The sequence below is a fragment of the Sciurus vulgaris genome, assembly GCF_902686455.1.
Source record: "Sciurus vulgaris genome assembly, chromosome: 11".
Classification (NCBI taxonomy): domain Eukaryota; kingdom Metazoa; phylum Chordata; class Mammalia; order Rodentia; family Sciuridae; genus Sciurus; species Sciurus vulgaris.
The window spans coordinates 21347524-21365907 of record NC_136472.1 but is presented as its reverse complement, the minus strand read 5'-3'; the positions used below and the strand labels follow the sequence as shown (position 1 = coordinate 21365907).

Here is an 18384-nt window from a genome sequence, read left to right as displayed (position 1 = left end):
CAAGTGTATAGCACAATACTTTCAAAATTTTGTTTTCTCCAGATGCATGCTTTAGGAGAATATATATATTGTACCCTTTCTTTTCTCCTAATATATGATTATGTTGGTTATCAGGAAGTGACATGGCATGTCTTTAAGAGTTTCTATTTTTTTTAATATCTCCAATTTGACAGATACAATTAGAGAATATTTTCCCTAAGAATGGAAGTCTACATGGAGAATTGGCATGTTGCATTATTGCAATACTGAATCCTTTTAAAAATCAAAAAGATAAGATCAAAATCACACTAGAAGAAATTATTTAGACAAGTCTCGTAGGAACCTTCTAAATTAATGGTTGTGAAAGTGTAGTCCATGGTCTGGGCCATTTTGAAAATTTCACTTGTAATGGGCCAAAGTTAGATCTAAGAAACCAACTCTTTATAATCGTGTGGTTCAAGAAGCTTCCTTAAAATAAGCAAACAAATACTGTATAATAATACAAATTCAGTTTGAGGAGTATTGATCTATCATCTGAACATCAACTGAGATCACAATCTTTATGTTTCCTTTAGGCTTCTTGCTTGTTTTCTGAGCTCACACTCTATAGTCAACCAAATGCTTTTTTGGATCTACCATTGTGTCTGTCAATTACAAATCACTGAATGCCTGTGTTAAATCTGTACACTGTTAGCATGGATACTCTCCTAATTTCAGCATACATTAAGAACACTAAATCAGTGAGCAGAAAAACTGGCTTCTGGCAGTGAGGGTACCTGGGAAGACTAGGTAGAGGAAGAGTTAATCTGAGATTCTCTAGCACCATATGTCTTACAGATTATCATAAGGATGTAATGTTTTTGGAAATGTTTCACATTCATATTTACTGATAAGATCAAAGTAAACATTTTCAAAACTTGATCAATTAAATTTTTCAGTATGTCCATGGCCATATAAATGAAATAAGGTGGGGAACATGCAGCTCTGAATGTTTCCCTTTGTGTTCTTTTCCAGGAAAATTAGGTTTGACCTCAGGGTACAATTAAAATACAGACCACAAGAGACCAAAGACGATAATTGATGAAATTCTTTATGAGGTGAGTGTAAGACTTTGAGAAGGTGGCATTTCTGCTAGAGAAGAAGTCTAACACACTAGATTGCAAAGGAAAATCCTTTGTTGTAGGACTTTCTTAGAAATATACCAAGAAAAAACAAATAAAAGAACTAGTCCTGACTATGAATAAGGGTTTAAACTAAAAAGAAGTTTTAATTCCTAAGAAGGCCATGAAAATAATTATCTTGATTAATTTGTCTTTTCCTTCTAATATATCAATGGATGGTAACATACAGAATCCAGTACTAACATCAAACCCGCTAATAGTTTTACCAATACTATGATATTGATAAAGGTTCATGATAGTGGAGATATAGTTCTCTTCTAAATAATAGTAGAAGCAGCAGCACCAGTAAGAGTAGATCCAAGTCCCTGTATTTACTATTCATGGAACTCAGTGTGGTGGATGAGGGAAAGATAAAAAATGTAAAAATAGGTGGAAGATAGCTATAAGACAAGGGTTCTTCCTTAGGTGACTGAATCCTGGGTAAGTCTAAGTTAAGCATCTTCTTTCCATAACTCCTGTTTATGTACGTTTATGTATTATGTATAGGTTACTCATACTGAGAGTTTCTTTATATGTTTAAAGTATCAAGTAGATCTTATGGAAAATGGTTTTAGTAATAAGCAAGACAACCTGCCTGCACTGAGGAAAAACTTGTTGAATGAATATATAGGACCACTTGTGAGCCTACGGCACACTGAATAATTAAAGATGCATAACACAGCTCAAGTCTCTTTGGGTTACTGTGCTAAATGTAGGAAACAAACTTGGTGTAACTTTTCACGTCAGTTTCAGTTTCCTTTATTTATCATATGTTGAGATCAATTTAATTAGAAAAGTATTTTTCTACTTTCTGTGAGAGCACCTTATAGTTAAAACCCTTGGTTTTAAATATTCGTAGCCTTCTTATCACTGATGTGGAAACTACTATGCCACAATGAATTTGTCATTACCTGAGGTTATATATGCTTTATCTTGAAAACAAGCCTGCTTTCTAATTATACACATGAAACAATTTGAACTATTTTATCAATTAAAGTCCTCAAGTGGACTTAATTCAGCAACAGTGACAACTGGTAAAGATAGCATAAAGAATGTTTGCATTGCTATGTAATAGTAAAGGAGTTTTATAATTTTCCTTTCACAATAAAACCTACCCAAGCTTTATTGGGCCAAAAAGAATATTAGATGTGTCCATGTGAGATTTTATTAAGATCTTAAAATAATGGTGTAAACCATTAGAAGCTAAGAAAATAAGACTTCAACTTAAAAAATGTCACTAAAGTCATAAATTATAGCTTCTTTCCCTACATGTGTTTTAATTTTCAGAGAAAATAATGTAACTAACTCCAGTAAATAAATTACTAAGTATATAACGTTGGACCTAATGGTAGTCTTGGGGAGAAGGTGGTATATCTATAAAGAAATCTCTTTACATCATTAGAGGGTTATTTTTAACAGTGCTACCAAGTCTATGTAATGATGTTTGATTTTTTTTTTGCTAGTGTCTGCTAGTTCTGTGAAAATAAAACTCATGTACAAGTCACAGATACCTTGAAGTCACTGAATGTTCATGTTCCCCCGTCAGGTTCTCAGCTAGAGGCTGTCTACTCTGATCCTGGGCCTTTTCACTTGAGTCCATCTTCTCACTCTCCTCCGCTACTTTATCAGGTAAAGTCAAAGCCCTGAGTTATAATGGCTGGGAACAATTTCACTAAGGTGACTCTCTTGTCCTCTCTGGATTTGCAAATCACCCTGAATTACAGGTCAGCCTTTTCTTAGTATTTCTCTTCATTTATATTTTCACTGTTTTGGGGAACCTGGGACTCATCCTGCTAATCAGAACCGACTCTGGGCTGCACACACCTATGTACTTCTTCCTTAGCAATTTAGCTCTCATTGACATATTTATTCCTCTACTGTGACACCCAAGGCGCTGGTAAATTTCCAATCCAAACAGAAATCCATCTCCTTTGTGGGCTGCTTTGTTCAAATGTACTTTTTTGTTGGTTTGGTGTGCAGTGAATGTTTTCTTCTGGGATCAATGGCCTATGATCGTTATGTAGCGATCTGCAATCCTTTATTGTATGGGGCAATCATGTCCCAGAAAGTGTGCGCCTGGTTAGGAGCAGTGCCCTATGCCATGGGTTTCACAGACTCGCTGATCTCCGTCTGCATGATAAGCAGTTTGGACTTCTGTGATTCCAGCATCAATCACTTTTTCTGTGACACCACAGCTCTTTTGGCTCTGTCCTGTAGAGAGGCATTTGGCACAGAATTGGTGATCTTTATTTTAGCAGCATTCACTCTTCTTAGTTCACTCCTCCTCATCACAGTGACTTACGTCAGCATCATCTCAGCCATCCTGAGGATCCAGTCTGCAGCAGGCAGGTGGAAGGCCTTCTCCACCTGTGCCTCCCACCTCACGGGGGTAACCATCTTCTATGGGTCCCTGATTTTCACATACTTGCAGCCTGACAATACATCATCCCTGACCCAGGCACAAGTGGCATCTGTGTTCTATACCATTGTCATTCCAATGCTGAATCCTTTGATCTACAGTCTGAGGAACAAAGATGTGAAAAATGCTTTTCTGCGAGTCATGCATGGAAGACTTTTCCCACAGCAGATCTTACGCGTTACACTTTAAACTGTAAGCCATTGATTACTCCACTGTTTAGGAAAGATCTCAAACCATGTGACACGAACTAAATGAGAATGTAGAGCCTTGAAATGTGCGATGTGAATTATTTAATTTGTTCCTACAAATTTGTTCCTTCCCTCTGAGTCTCTACAGTGGGAAGTTTTCTCAGCAAATTCATTTTACAAGGAACTAAGAATGTGCATATGTGAGCATGTCATATCATTGAAAGATGTTGTAAAAAGAGCTAATTTGACACTTAAAATAGTTTAACATTCTGTGTCCTTGAATATTAGTAAGAATAGAAAATAACAGATATATGCATGAGTTTTACTAGGAATCCAAAATAGCATCTCATCACCCAGCACCCAAGATGAACCAGTACAGAACTTTAAAAAAACATTGTTCACAGGGTGATATGAAGATCGAAATTATTTTCTAGCAACCACCTGTGTGGATAACAGAAATCAGGAAACAAATTAGATGGATGTCTTGATATTGTGGAGTCATTTTCTCATAACTGTAAAATGTTTTATCATTTGTCTGTGAAACATAATTTTTAATGACAGGTGGTATATAGTATGAAAGGGAGAAAAATCTGTGTGTGTGTGTGTGTGTGTGTGTGTACATGTATATGTACAGATGAGTTTATTTCTTACATGATAACTTTCTGAGGTATGACTCTCCCAAACTAAACTTTACAATGTAATATTTTGCATCATAAACTTTTATAGGTAACAACTTAGAAACATGCTGCTGCATTATTTTAAGGATGCATGAGTCTACTTCACAAATCACTTTCTTTTCAAATCCTAGATAAATCTCTTTTCCCTAATTACAGTTTCTGGTTACTATTTGTTCTTACAAAAATTTTCTATCACCATCATTTGAAAATATTTAATGGATATTTAATGGATTACATTTCACTTCTTTTCTAATTTTGCTACTGTGATCTTTATTCATATGTATATGAAACCTCATGGCTTTTATATCTCAATATATTACCCTAATTCTAATTGCATGTAAATTTATTTGGATTACATTGAGTGCATATTATTCCATGAATAATTGCAAATATCAGGAAAATGAAACTATAAGTTATGTATCTAATAAACTGATTTATCTAATTTTTGATCAATAAACTATGCATCCAACTGTTGTTCTGTTTCATATTATTGATAATTTATTGTCAGTGTGCATCAGGGAGCAATAACATTCTACTGTTTTTTTTAACTACTTGAAAGAGATAGAAAGAGATAGCAGTCTATTTTATTTGCCCAAAGTTATGCTGAAATTTTCATATATACTTGTATTCAGTATGATCCTCACCTAAGCCCCTGGCTCACCTCCACTTTCTCTCCTCCAATCCCCTTCTCTGCATCTCCCCTCTATGCTCCATAGTGCATCCCTTTCCAGAGGGTGTCTCACCTTTTCTTCAGTCATTCTGCTTTACTCTTCAAGTCCTGATGTGGTCTCCCTGATGTGGTCTCTCCTTTATCAAATAGCTAAGATCTACAATCTTTGGGACTAGTCCCATCCCAGCAGTAACATAGGTTGTGAGCTTTGTAAGATATCTTTATTGCTTAATAACTTTGGGCAGGGAGAATGTTCCACATTTAAAGTCTGTTATGTATCCTTAGTGTCTGTCCCTTTTGTTGGGTGTGGGGTACCTTTGTAATGTTCTTGATAACCACTTATCTTCTTGGACTTTGTGTTCTATTTTACCAACTTTAAGATAACTTTTCTATCATCTTTTGTAAATGTTCTTAATTGCTTTACTTTGAGAAATATTTCAGGAATTCTGGAAGAAACAAACTAGAAAATGAAAATAAAATCAATATCAAAAATTTGATTCTTATATATAGATTCAGAATCCTTTATACACCTGTATGTAAATATTAAACGTGTGTTGGAAATGAATTTCAGATTATTACTGCTTAATTGGAGAAAAGTTTTGTAGAATAAACAAGGATTTTGTCCAGGATATTTGTCGCAAAATATAGGGGCAGGGAGGAACATGGGCAAGACTGTCCAAAATAGCTAAAGTAAACAGATAAAATAAAAGTGTACTTCAAAATTGAAATCTCTTACTATTGTAAATCTCTTACTATTATGAAATGTAAGTACCTTAGTGAAAAAATTATATTTATTATTGTAACAGATTTCTCTAAAAAGCTGAAAATGATTTGTGAATCAAATCTGAACCACTGAAACATCCTGGAAAACTATTTTTAAGAGAAAAAACTCAAAGTCTCCAAGTACTGTCTCCTCTTTTTTTCTTTTTTAATAGCATGTACCACTATCAACACAGATAATTCGTATCTTTCCTCCATTAGCCCTTTCTATCAACACCAAAGAATGACACTCTGGCTACATAGTCTTCCTTGTTAGTCTTCATACTACACAACTGTCTTCTGCACAGGCCTTTGCCCTGATTTCCTACCACGTGTAACACTTTATTCCAAAGTACATGCACGTTCACTGTCATTTCTTTTCCAATCCACTCCTAAACCCCCATCTACTAGGCTACTTCACATGTTAAGTATTTATATATTATTTATAACACATTTAACCTTCTAATATGTTTCATCACTTAGTTGTGATTTTCATTTCCTCTTACTGAGAATTTATAATCTTTAGAATCTACGAGCAGCATAACAGATATAGTCTCACACCCGTATCAATAGATATGTACTGTTTATAACAGGTGGTTGGTTACAAGTAATCCATAAATTCAATAAATTTGCAAACACTAATTTAAAGGAGTCACATATTCTGGCTGCAGTGGAAGAGAATTTTAAATTCATCTTTAAAAAATACCAAATGGGTTCAACTAAAATTTTTAAAAACTTAAAATCCCAATTTGACATTATTCTTAGTCAAATTAAAAATTGAAAATTCATCTTTAGATTCTCTGTATAATATACTAGAATGAAAGTAATCCAGATCACCACATAAAAGTCAAAAGGAAAGTGGCACTCAGATCATATACAGTTATTAATTTCTAGGCATTATTAAACAGATTAGAAGTAAGATAAGCAATTACTACTAGATTGCTATAGAAAGAATACTGAATTCAACATAGGAAAGTAGGGGAAATAGAGTAATAACATTCAAATAACCATGAATTAGAAATTTGAATAAATGAACAGTATTTCTCAAAAATGGGCAGGAAGGTGAAAAAGAAAAAGTGTAACAATGTACTCACAATAGAGAAATTATAAAATTATAAGGTGACAGATATGCTGATGACCATGAGCTGATCACTAGTTATCTTGCACGTGAACTAAAACACCAAACTCTATTTCATAAATATATACTAATATTTTGTGTAATTCAGAAAATAAAGAATCCTTCTCTTCTCAAGTGACCCAAAGATAAAAGAAAAAAATAAAATAATAATAAGAATAATCCAGGGGAAAATGGGTGGTGAGGAAGAAAGGGGGAGAGAGAAAGGAGAGAAGGTAGATATTATATATGTGTGGATGAGCTAGAATAAACTACATCATTGCTTGAATTAAAAGGGATATAAAATCTGTGCTCAGATTTAGTCTTCTGCTACACAAAGTACTAAGATAAGAGTCATCCAGCCATCTAACAGCTCAAATCAGTTTCAGTGTTAAGAAAATCTTGCAAAAGAACACCATGCTCAGGGAGATTTTGTAATCCTGGTGCCTGTGAGGGAGACATTGATATAGAAAGCCACACTTTGCCTCTCATTTGTCTAAACCACAAGTTTGTTTATTTGTTACATAGTTCGATCAGCTTTGAAATCTACAAATTAGCCTCAGAATCAGCTAAAACTCTGATGAATATACTGCCCTTCCAAAAGTTTTTAAAGAGGTAACACATACGAAAATCTCTTCTTTATCCACACAAACTATCACTTGAATTTCTGGGGTATGTGCACACATTCCTCAAGTTATTTTTCCCACACTTTTTAATTAGTGCATTATAGTTGTGCATGATGGTTACATTTATTTTTCATATTCATACCTGCACACAAAATAACAATATAATTTGGCCAACATCACTACCCAGCACTTCTCTGTCTCCCCTCCTCCCACCCCGTTCCCCTTCCTCTGTTCTACTGCTCTCCCTTTGCTTTTCATGTGATCACCACCACCCACAATTCTTTTCCTTTTTTCTCTCTAGCTTCCACATATGAGAGAAAACATATGACCCTTGACTGTGTGAGTTTGGCGTATTTCACTTAATATGTTGATCTCAATTTCCAGAAATTTCATTTTTCTTTATGGCTGAATAAAAGTCCACTCTGTCTATATGCCAACATTTTCTTTATCCATTCATCTGTTGATGGATACTTAGGCTGGTTCCAAGTTTGACTATTGTAAATTGTGCTTCTTTAAATACTGGTATGAACACATCACTACAGTATGATAAGTTTAATTCTTGAGGATGAATGCAAAGGAATGGTATAGTTAGGTCATATGGTGGTTCCATGCTTAATCTTTGAGGAACTTCCATACTGACTTCCATTGTGGTTGTACTAATTTACAATTCCACCAACAGTGTAAAATTTTTTCTCTTTCTCCACATCTTCTCCTTTATTTATTACATTTGTATTCCTGATGGCAGGTTATGACAGGTGTGAGATAAAATCTCAGTGTAGTTTTGATTTGCATTTCCTTAATTGCTATGATGTTGAACATTTTTTCATGTATTTGTTGACCATTTATTTCTTCTTTTAAGAAGAGTCTATTGAATTAATTTGCCCATTTATTAATTGGTTTTGGTGTTTTTGAGTTCTTTATTCTAAATCTTAATCCTCTTCAGAGAAGTAGCTAGCAAAGATGTTCTCCCTTTCTTTAGGTTCTCTCTTCACGTTCTAATTTCTTCCTTTGCCGTTAGAAGAACTACAATTTGACCTTGTCTCATTTATTAACTCTTGGCATTATTTCCTGAACTTTAGGGATCCTATTGAGAAAGTCATTGCCTGATCTATGTGCTGGAGTGTTGACCATATATTTTCTTCTAGGAGATGCATAGTCTGTGGTGTAATTTCTAGGTCATTGATACAGTTTGAGTTGGGTTTTTGTGCAGGACAAGAGATGAGGATCTGGTCTCATTCTTCTACATATGGATAACCAATTTTCCTAGCATATGGTTAAATAGGCTGTCTTTTCTCCAATGTTCATTTTTGTTGCCTTTGTCAAGAATCAGGTGACTATAGATGTTTGAGTTTACCCTGTGCCTTCTTTCTACATGACCTATATGTCTGTTTTATGCCAGTATCATTTATACAAAGTCATTTTTGTATCTATATGAAAGTCAATTTTTTTCTTGAATTAATGAAGATTCATGAAAATCTTTTACATGATTTTCACTGTGTACCTTTTCATATTTTCCCTTTGCTTCCTCATCTTGGACAAATAACCCCCCATGGAATATTTCAGCTTTTCTAATATTTTAACTTACTTTTAGTCTTCCTTTAAAGAAATACATTTGATCTGAATATTTATAAAGTTACTGAGCTTTTGACTAATCAATTACTAAATTTTACTAGTCTCTGGGCTAATCTTGTCTTACTGCTTCCATTTTCTTTATAAAATATATTAAAAAGTCAACAATTCTAAAATAGTAAATCATGTTTCTTAAATTTTGCATGTGGAGGGAAGTGACACTGTCAAACCAGATTGAAAAGCCTGAGCCATTCCTAAGGCGTCAGATGCCTACCTATGTGACAGAGCTGGGACCATCTGAGAGGCACCCTGAACACCCAATTCTTGAAATCAATTCAGAAAGCCTTCAGACAAGTCACTCAGAGTAACAAGAGTGAGTTTATTAAAGGCATAGGAAAAAGGAAAAGGGGACACTATCATGGGAGAGAATGGGTCTTCTCATAGAGGAGAGGGACAAGGTGCCTCTCCTGCATTTCAGTTTTATTGGGGATTCCAGAAGTTTCCAGAGAGCCTTGCCCAGGTCTCTCCTTGAATTTTGATGACAACAAGATAATAGGTTTCAAGTAGCTATTGCCATGACACTCTAGGTCCCATTGGCCCATTGCTGACCAGTTCTAATTAGATTCTTAATCATTTTTATATGTTTAATGGTTAGGAGGATTATTCTTATATTCCAATATAAGAATATTCTTATCTGGTCTGGGAAAAGGGTCATAAAATTATCTCCCTCCAAAGTAACTTAGTTCTTCTTATCAATGTTATTTCCTGCCTGCACTTCCTTGCAGATAACAGGTAGTTTGCTGAGAATATGACATTCCTGCATTTAGGCCAGGCAGTGCTGCAGGCAAATTGATTTTTGGCATAGAAAGTACATGGGATGCAGCACAGTGGAACCATGTTATAGAACTCTTCTCTTATTCCCACCGTCCTCATCTGTCTGGCCCCTAATACCAAGGATTGGTGAACACTCAGTATCCTTAGTGAATGGCAGGTATACATGCCACATGAAGTTGTGGGGTTTGTGAAAGTCATGTATAATGTAAAATTTAAGTTGGATAATGAGAATACAATACTGAATACATGGTACAGTAATTATACAAATATATAAGTACGCATCCAAATAAGTAGTATGTCACAAACGAAAATGTAAGAAATTGCAGTGTGTTTAACACAATGTTAATAATGGTTTTGTATTGTTTTAATTGTCTTCTTTAAGTTTCATGTATCCCATTTTAGCAATGGTCTTGCTAACTAAATATATTGGATGTAATATATTTCCAAAAGAAAAGTTTAATTCCATGATAAGCAGTTGTCTAAAATGTATTCTACTCCTCCCTAGTCAAAAATTTCCTGATTTGTTCTCTATACAATGTAAACATTATGCTTTGCAAGCTTTCATATTATGCATTAATTACAAATAAATACTATTTTTAAAAAATTAAGGCATCACATAACAGCACAAAATGATCATGTTCTCCACTGGGAACTTCTAAGACAAAAAGCTTTGCTCACTTAGTCCTTGAGTTTTTTCGTTGGAAACATGCCAGGTTTTCCTTGGAAAGTGATCCCTGAGGATGAAGAAATATTACGTTATCTCAATGTCCATCATATAGGGCACCCTGGAGTTACGAAGCTGAGAGGCAAGGTGTTCACTGCTCTGTTTGCTTTAACGATAGCTCTGTGGTGTTAATTTCTAGGGTGATTTCTTATCTCAGACTAATAAAAAATGAAGGCACAAAAATATAAAAAAACTTTAAAAGAACGAATACTAGTTTACAGAACTTTTCAGCTTATAAGGTCTTTAAATTTTGCTTGTGAAAAATTTGAAGTTGACAAATTCCTAGAATATAATATTAGAAAAGTTTTTTCACTAGCTTTGGCTCACAGTAAGTATTCTGTTTAAAACCTTATGGTGTTAAATTATGTAAAAAAAATGGAAACATTTTCTAAAGAATGTTCATATACAACTCATTATACCTTATCCTAAGAAATGTCTCAATTTATGGAAACAGAAGCATAGCGTTGATGGAATCAGAATCTACAAATAATGTACATATTTTGAAAATATAATTTGGAAGAAATTTGATTTGAATTATCAAGTTAGGCAAGTTAGGAACATATCACATCTTCTGGAAATTAAAACTTGGGTGTAGTGTCTAATCCTAATACCCCTTGCTAAGGTCCCCTAAAAGTGAAATGTTTCATGATTAGTGTTAAATGGTATGGTGATATCAAGGGCAAATGATACTTTAAAACTGTTTAATAGTGTTGTTTATGACAGAACTGCTCAAGTTTATCAAAACTATTTACAACCAGGAATATAGTATTTGAGCATGCTTTCTGAAATTGAAATGTTTGGGTAGAATCACAGAGTCAGTATTTAATTGCTTCAACTTCAGGTAAGTCACATAAACTTTCTGTGCCTTTTTCTCATCAAAAATACGTAGATAGTAGTAGTATATGTGGTAGAACATTTCATGTGAATTAGATATGTTAATAAAGGGAACATTCAGAAAAGTAGCAGGGTAATTCTACTCCAGTAGTATGTTACCTTTTGTTATTATATCATATCCAAATGCCAATTGATATCTCTATATTTGCCAATTAAAATTTTCCAGTCCTATGTTGTAAATTTTTGTCATTTTATAGAAACACTAAATCAATAATTAAAATATTGGGTCATTCCTGTAGATAAAACCTTTTTGAAATCTTTTCTGCTAAGCTTCGTCTTTGGTTTCTCCGCATTCAGAGCAGTAAACTATGAGCAGATGGAATAACACAAACGTGCCTGACTTCATCCTCATGGGGCTGACAGACTCTGAAGAGATCCAGCTGGTCCTCTTCATGCTATTTCTCCTGATATACCTGATCACTGTGCTGGGGAACGTAGGGATGGTACTGCTAATTTGCCTGGATCCCCAGCTTCACACCCCCATGTATTTTTTTCTTACTCAGTTGTCATTCCTTGACCTCAGTTACTCAACCGTCATCACACCCAAAACCTTAGCAAACTTACTAACCTCCACCAAGAACATCTCATTCATGGGCTGCTTTGCTCAGATGTACTTCTTTGTCTTGTTGGGTGCTGCCGAATGTTTTCTTCTCTCCTCAATGGCCTATGATCGCTATGCAGCTATCTGCCGCCCTCTGCACTACCCAGTCATTATGTCCCCAAGATTCTGCCGCGCCCTGCTCTTTGGGTCCTATCTGATTGGCTTTATGGATTCCTCTGTCAATTTGCTTTGCATGAGCAGATTACATTTCTGTGACTCCAATGTAATCCATCACTTTTTCTGTCCCTGTCCTGCACTGACATATATGATACAGAAATCATGATATTTATTTTTGCTGGTTGTACCGTAATGGTGTCCCTTATTACAATATCTCTATCCTATGTATCCATTCTCTCTACCTTCTGAAAATTAATTCCACTTCAGGAAAGCAGAAAGCCTTCTCTACCTATGCCTCCCATCTCCTGGGAGTCACCATCTTTTATAGGACTATGATTTTTACTTATTAAAACCAAATGAGTCTTATTCCTTAGGAAAGGATCAAATGGCTTCTGTTTTTTTATACTATTGTGATTCCTGTGCTGAATCCACTCATCTATAGTCTTAGAAACAAAGAAGTAAAAAATGCTCTCCTTAGAGTCATTCAGAAGAGAGAGGGCTCCAGGCAATTAAAATAAAGCGATGCTAAGCATTTTAATTCATCTTTTTGTTTTTCCTATTGGGTATTTCCTTGGTCTCTCTCCTAAAACATTTGAATCTTTATTTTGTTATTTCTCTGGAACTTTCCTTTACTTAACCAAATAAGATCTTGGACATTTCTAGGAATATGTTTTGAGAAATCCATATCATAATTGGAAGTAATTTAAATATGTATTAAACCTATGATCCAACCTAGTATCTGCATACTCTGGAATTGTAAGCTTAATTTTCTTTCTGTTCTCTAAATGTTATTTTAGAAGGCATAGTTTCCAAAGAATTATACTTTTTGAATTATCAAATTTATTAGCAAAAGACTGTTTATCTCTTATTCTCCTCTTAATATTTGTGGAGATCACAGTGGCATCTCTTATTTTATTCTTGATATTGATAATGTTTTGTTTGTTTCTTCTCCATGGTGACCTTTGTTTATAAAGGAAAGTTTAATGTATTCTACCTAAAATGGTACGCAACATAATTTTAATATAAGACCCTTAGAGCAGAAATTCAATTCTACTCTCCCATTTTTATGACCTTTTTCATAAATTTTACTTCTATGTATATTTTAAAGCTAAAATGTAACAGCACAGTGTTGGTTTAGTTTTTTATTTGTTCAAACAAAATTAAAATATTCAATATTTGTTGTATTTATTTTTACTTTCTCAGTTTTGGTGTTTCTGTCCTTGCATAGTTGTGCATATCCTGCTATCAAAATGCTTAGGAAATAATTGAAGCATAAATCTGCTGATTATAAATTATTCAGTCTATGTGTATATCCACATATGTAGAATATGTATGTTATTTTCCTGAAAAACTGTTTTTATTTATATATTTGATAGTTTTTTTAATTATTTGAATGGATGTTAAAGTCTGGGTTGATAGTTATTTTTATTAGTATAAATATGAATCTTCATTATTTATTGTTATGTATAATTTCTTGTTGCATCAGAAATAATTTTAATATCTTTTTCCACTTTGTCTAATACATATTTTTCTCTGAATGTCTTCACAATTTTCTACTCATCTTAGCTTTCAAGTGCTAAGATTAATAATTTCAAGTTTCATTTGTTGTTCACTCTGTTTCATTCACATTTATACTTCCCCAGTTTCCCCAATCTTTTTGAATCATTGATTTGATGCATTCCTTGTCTTTAGAAAAGTATCAACTACTATGCCTTCAAATATTCACCCTGCTTCATTGTTTGTGTCTATATTACACGGCTTGCACACTTCTGTCTATATTGGACTGCTTGCACACTCATTGCACACTTATATTCTCACCTTTTTCTTTCTTTCTGTTTGATTGATTTCCATCGGTTTTTTTCAAGTTTGCAGATTCTTGCCAAATCTGTATTGACTCTCTGTTGATGAATCTGTTGGAGGAACTCTTTTCCTCTGATTTTATGTGTGTATGTGTGTGTGAAGATATTTTATTTTCAGTGCTTCACTGGACATTTTATAATGTCCTTCTATCTGGAGAGGTTGCTGGTTAGTCCATGCATGCTCTTTCCTCTCTCCAGTAGAACTTTCATTCAAGTAACTGTTAATGCCTTAATGTATGACTTCCAGGAACACATATATTTGAAAACTAGATTTTGTTAGTCATTTTCGTATCCACTTGTTAAAGGTCTGCAGAGATGATCTTGTAAATAATGTAAACTTGTCCATTTCATGTCTCTCTGCTTTCCCCAACTGTCCAAAGTTGGTTTTAACAGTTCCTTAAAATGTAAATACACATTTATAAAGGTGGTCACATCTTTCTCCTCACCCTTTTCCCTAAGTGATCTAATTCATCTGTGCCATGTCTGAATTTCCTTGGAATTCAGATTATTTGGATGAATGTAAATTTAGCACTGGTGTAGCTTGCAGAAAATGATGTTCTCTCTTTTAATGTACTGAATTTTTAAAAAAGGGTAGGAGCAAGTTCCTTTGAAGGATTCTTCATCCTGTATGGGAATGGGAATTCTATATGCTTTTAAATACTGTCCATTGCTAGGACTTTAAACATTGCTTGTGTGGATAATTCCCCACCTACCAGGGCAATATCATGTTCTGAAACTTGAAAATGCAAAGGAATTTCAAAATCAGTCCAGACCTGACTGATCCCCTACCCTGCTTCTACACTACTTTATTTCTTCTTTGCTTCTTGCTGTCTTCTTTCCTTCCTCCCTCTCTTCCTTTCCTTCTTTAACTTTTGAATCAACCAAGCTCAGAACTTGCAAACTCTTTGCATTTTAATTAGTGAAATATCATCAAATCCAGAGGAAATCACTTCTTCAGTACTTTTAAATGCTCTCCATTTTCTCTTGTTTTTGCCACTGACTTACTGAAGAACTTCAATAATTCCTCAAGGATTATCTGAAAAATGAATGATAAAATTGGTGAAATAAAAAATTAGTAAATTCTTTCATTCCATGTGTGGTTCTGGCTGCCATGGCATATGATCGATACCTTGCCATTTGCTACCCCCTGCATTACAAAGGTCTCATGACCCCCACATTCTGCACCTGCCTAGTGACTACTTCTTACCTGATGGGTTTGCCAACTCACTCACCCACCTGAGTGGCTTGCTCAGGCTGTCTTTTTGTGGGCCCAATGTTATTGACCATTATTTCTGTGATATTCCTTTGCTTTTTCGACTTTCCTGTTCTGACAGCCACCACAGTGAGCTTTTATTCCTTATCCTCTCTGGAGCAACCTCTGTGTCGACCTTTTTGTTGGTAGCTAGTTCCTACCTGGGAATTCTTATCATGGTCCTGAAAATGAACTCTTCCAGGGGTAGGTACAAAGCCTTATGTACCTGTGCCTCCCACCTGACCGTGGTAACTCTCTTCTATGGAACAGTGATGTCTACCTACCTGGGAACCAGCGCTCGCTACCAGCAGGACAGAGAGAAAATTCTGTCTGTGTTTTATACTCTTTTGCTGCCAATACTAAATTTTGTAATATATAGCATAAGAAACAGAGAAGCCAAAGAAGCCATGAAAAGAATAATTAAGAGAAAAATATTGTCCCATTGAATACCAGATTTTAAGAAGGTTTTAAGAATGTTTATTGATCCTTCAGACAGTGAAAACAATACCTACAACTTGTGGTGTGCAAGGAAAGTAATCTGAAGCAGTTTATGTGCAAAGATGCATTAATTATTGTTTTCAGGAACATGCATGCACACATTCACCTGCACCCATGTGAACACACATACACATGTTTACATGAAAATATTTTCCTTTAATCTCTTGGTTCATCATTGAAAGGCCTGTGACGTAAACTGGCAAAAGACAGATTAGCAGAAGTGAAATTAATATGCAACTGGATCAATAGAGACAGAGGTTTATATACTCAATAGGGAAAAGGAAGACAGGAGAAAAAAAGTTTCATGGGAAGAATGGGCTTCAATGGAACAAATTGGAGACAAAGAAGTTTGTTATCGTGTTCCTTTTCTTTTATGCAAGTGCAAGTGGGCTTCTCTGTCTTGTTCCTGGCAGAAAAAAAAAACAAAAACAAAAAAAAACAGATGCTCATCCCCAAGGGGATTCATGGCAGTTTTTCTATCCTCTCCTTCCTGCAGTGAAGCAGCCTTGGAGAGAACTAATTCAGTCCCATTCCCGGTAATTTCTATATTTAGTCACATAAAGAAACCTTAAAAGTCTTCTTTGTGTATATGTTGAATCTCATGTCTTCAAATATAAATAAAATTTTTGTTCTAATAATCTAACTTTCTATGTAACACATTAAGATCACTTTCTATGGATTAAATATTGAGGAACCCACCAGGGAGACAACAGCACAAACACACACACACACACACACACACACCTCTAGAGGAGAATTGGTCATGGAGTGGAAGTTGAACCTTTCCCTTTACATTTAGAATCCTCTATGGCTGAACCATTTCATAAATGAGGACACTAAGAATTCAGGGACTTGAAAACTTACCAGAGAGAGGACAACATCAAATATGTGAACTGGAATTCAAATGCACAGTACCTGCACACTTCTATGCAGATCTCCTCCCCATTTTACAACAACAAGTACAATATTATGCATGTATTATGCATGCTGTCTTTTACCTGAATCTCTTGAAAACTGAACTATTTGATTTAAAATTTTTCATAGGTACAGAAATGGCTCTTTTTTATGGCCAGTCAATGTCAGCCAATTACACAGACATAACAACATAATAACACAAAGGTATTTTATTATATTAGAGTAGATTAGAATTCATGAAAAATTGGACTTCAGGAAACTTCCATGAAATAGTCAATACATTTGAAAGTGACAATAGTTTTATTTTTTAACAAAATATGCTTATAACGCCATGTTGCATATGTTCTTGTATTATTTCAAATGTCGATTATGTTCTGGTCATTTCAGCATTTTAACCCAATCCAGAGTCATCATTATGCCCAGAATTGAAATGAGAGTAAACAGATTTTGTTAACTGCCACTTTTGCAATATATAGTAAATAAGGTTTGGAGTTTGTGAAAAGAATGTTTATATCTTATGATACTAAAGTGGTTTTAAATAATAATTAATAATAAAATATATGTTAGTTAAAATCTAACCTTATTCCTAGTGCTTGACATTTAAATTAATGGAAAAGTAATGAAACATTAAGTGAAAACTTTTTTTCATTATTCTGTTTAGCCCACAGTTTCTTCCAGAATAATTTGTCAAATATATTGATTACATATACCTGTAATAGCACATTATGTGCCAAAATATAAGTAATTGCTGTTATCATTATAACCAAGCTTTCAAATACAAAATCAGTTTGCCTGAAAGGAGAGTCCTTACAAAATGACAGGCAGCTTTCTGAATGACATTCCATAATCACCCACTAAAACTTAAATCTGCGTTGCATATGCTCACGCACTCATTTCTTGGTGTTAGAAATTTGAATTTTTACATCAGACTAGGTAATTCATGGCATAATTAAGTGGTTACAGTAGCTTCTGTTTTGACTGTAGCTTCACTTGCTGTGGTTTCAATATGCTGTCTGTAAGGAAAAGACTGGATATGGTTAAGATATTTTAAAAGAAAGAGCTCTAGCACATTTATCTCTTTGTACACAGGAGTTCCACGTCAGTGGATTCAACCATCCACAGGTTGAAAATATTCAGGAAAAGATAAATAAAGAAGATTGATGTGGTAATAAAAAATAAATATAAAATGCAATATAACAAATAGCTGTATACTATTTACATTTTATTAGGCATTAAAATAATTAAAAGTAATATTACAAGCAACGATTTAAAGTATGTGGGAATTTAAACATAGGTTATATGCAAATATTACACCATTTTATGTAAGTGACTTAGGTATTCATGGATGTAGGTATTGGCAGTTGATCTTGAAACCAAACCACTATGCCAAGGGAAGACTCTGTTGGATAGAATATGTAGGGGTGTGTGTATATATGTATTTGTATTAGTCCTATTTACTTATTAGACATTCTGAATTCCAGTTTACCTTTCTTTTATGGTAAGTACTGTGAAACATTAATTTGTTGCTT

At 34.3% G+C, this 18384-nt stretch overlaps 1 protein-coding gene and 2 pseudogenes across 3 annotated transcripts; all 3 read left to right on the top strand.

Annotated features, from left to right (window-relative positions):
- Window positions 1–2792: 2792 nt before the first annotated feature.
- On the top strand, window positions 2793–3747 carry LOC306638453 (olfactory receptor 8I2-like; the record flags this gene model as incomplete). Its single annotated transcript, XM_079101721.1, is given in 3 exon segments — window positions 2793–2823; window positions 2826–3002; window positions 3005–3747. Coding segments are annotated over 3 exon segments (951 nt in total).
- An 8174-nt stretch (window positions 3748–11921) lies between these two features.
- On the top strand, window positions 11922–12849 carry LOC306639078 (olfactory receptor 8H1-like; annotated as a pseudogene). Its single transcript has one exon. The product of its transcript is annotated as an olfactory receptor 8H1-like (transcript).
- Window positions 12850–14669: 1820 nt separating this feature from the next.
- Window positions 14670–15888, top strand: LOC306638452 (olfactory receptor 5P3-like; annotated as a pseudogene). Its single transcript has 2 exons — window positions 14670–14709; window positions 15267–15888. The product of its transcript is annotated as an olfactory receptor 5P3-like (transcript).
- The last annotated feature ends 2496 nt before the right edge of the window (window positions 15889–18384 follow it).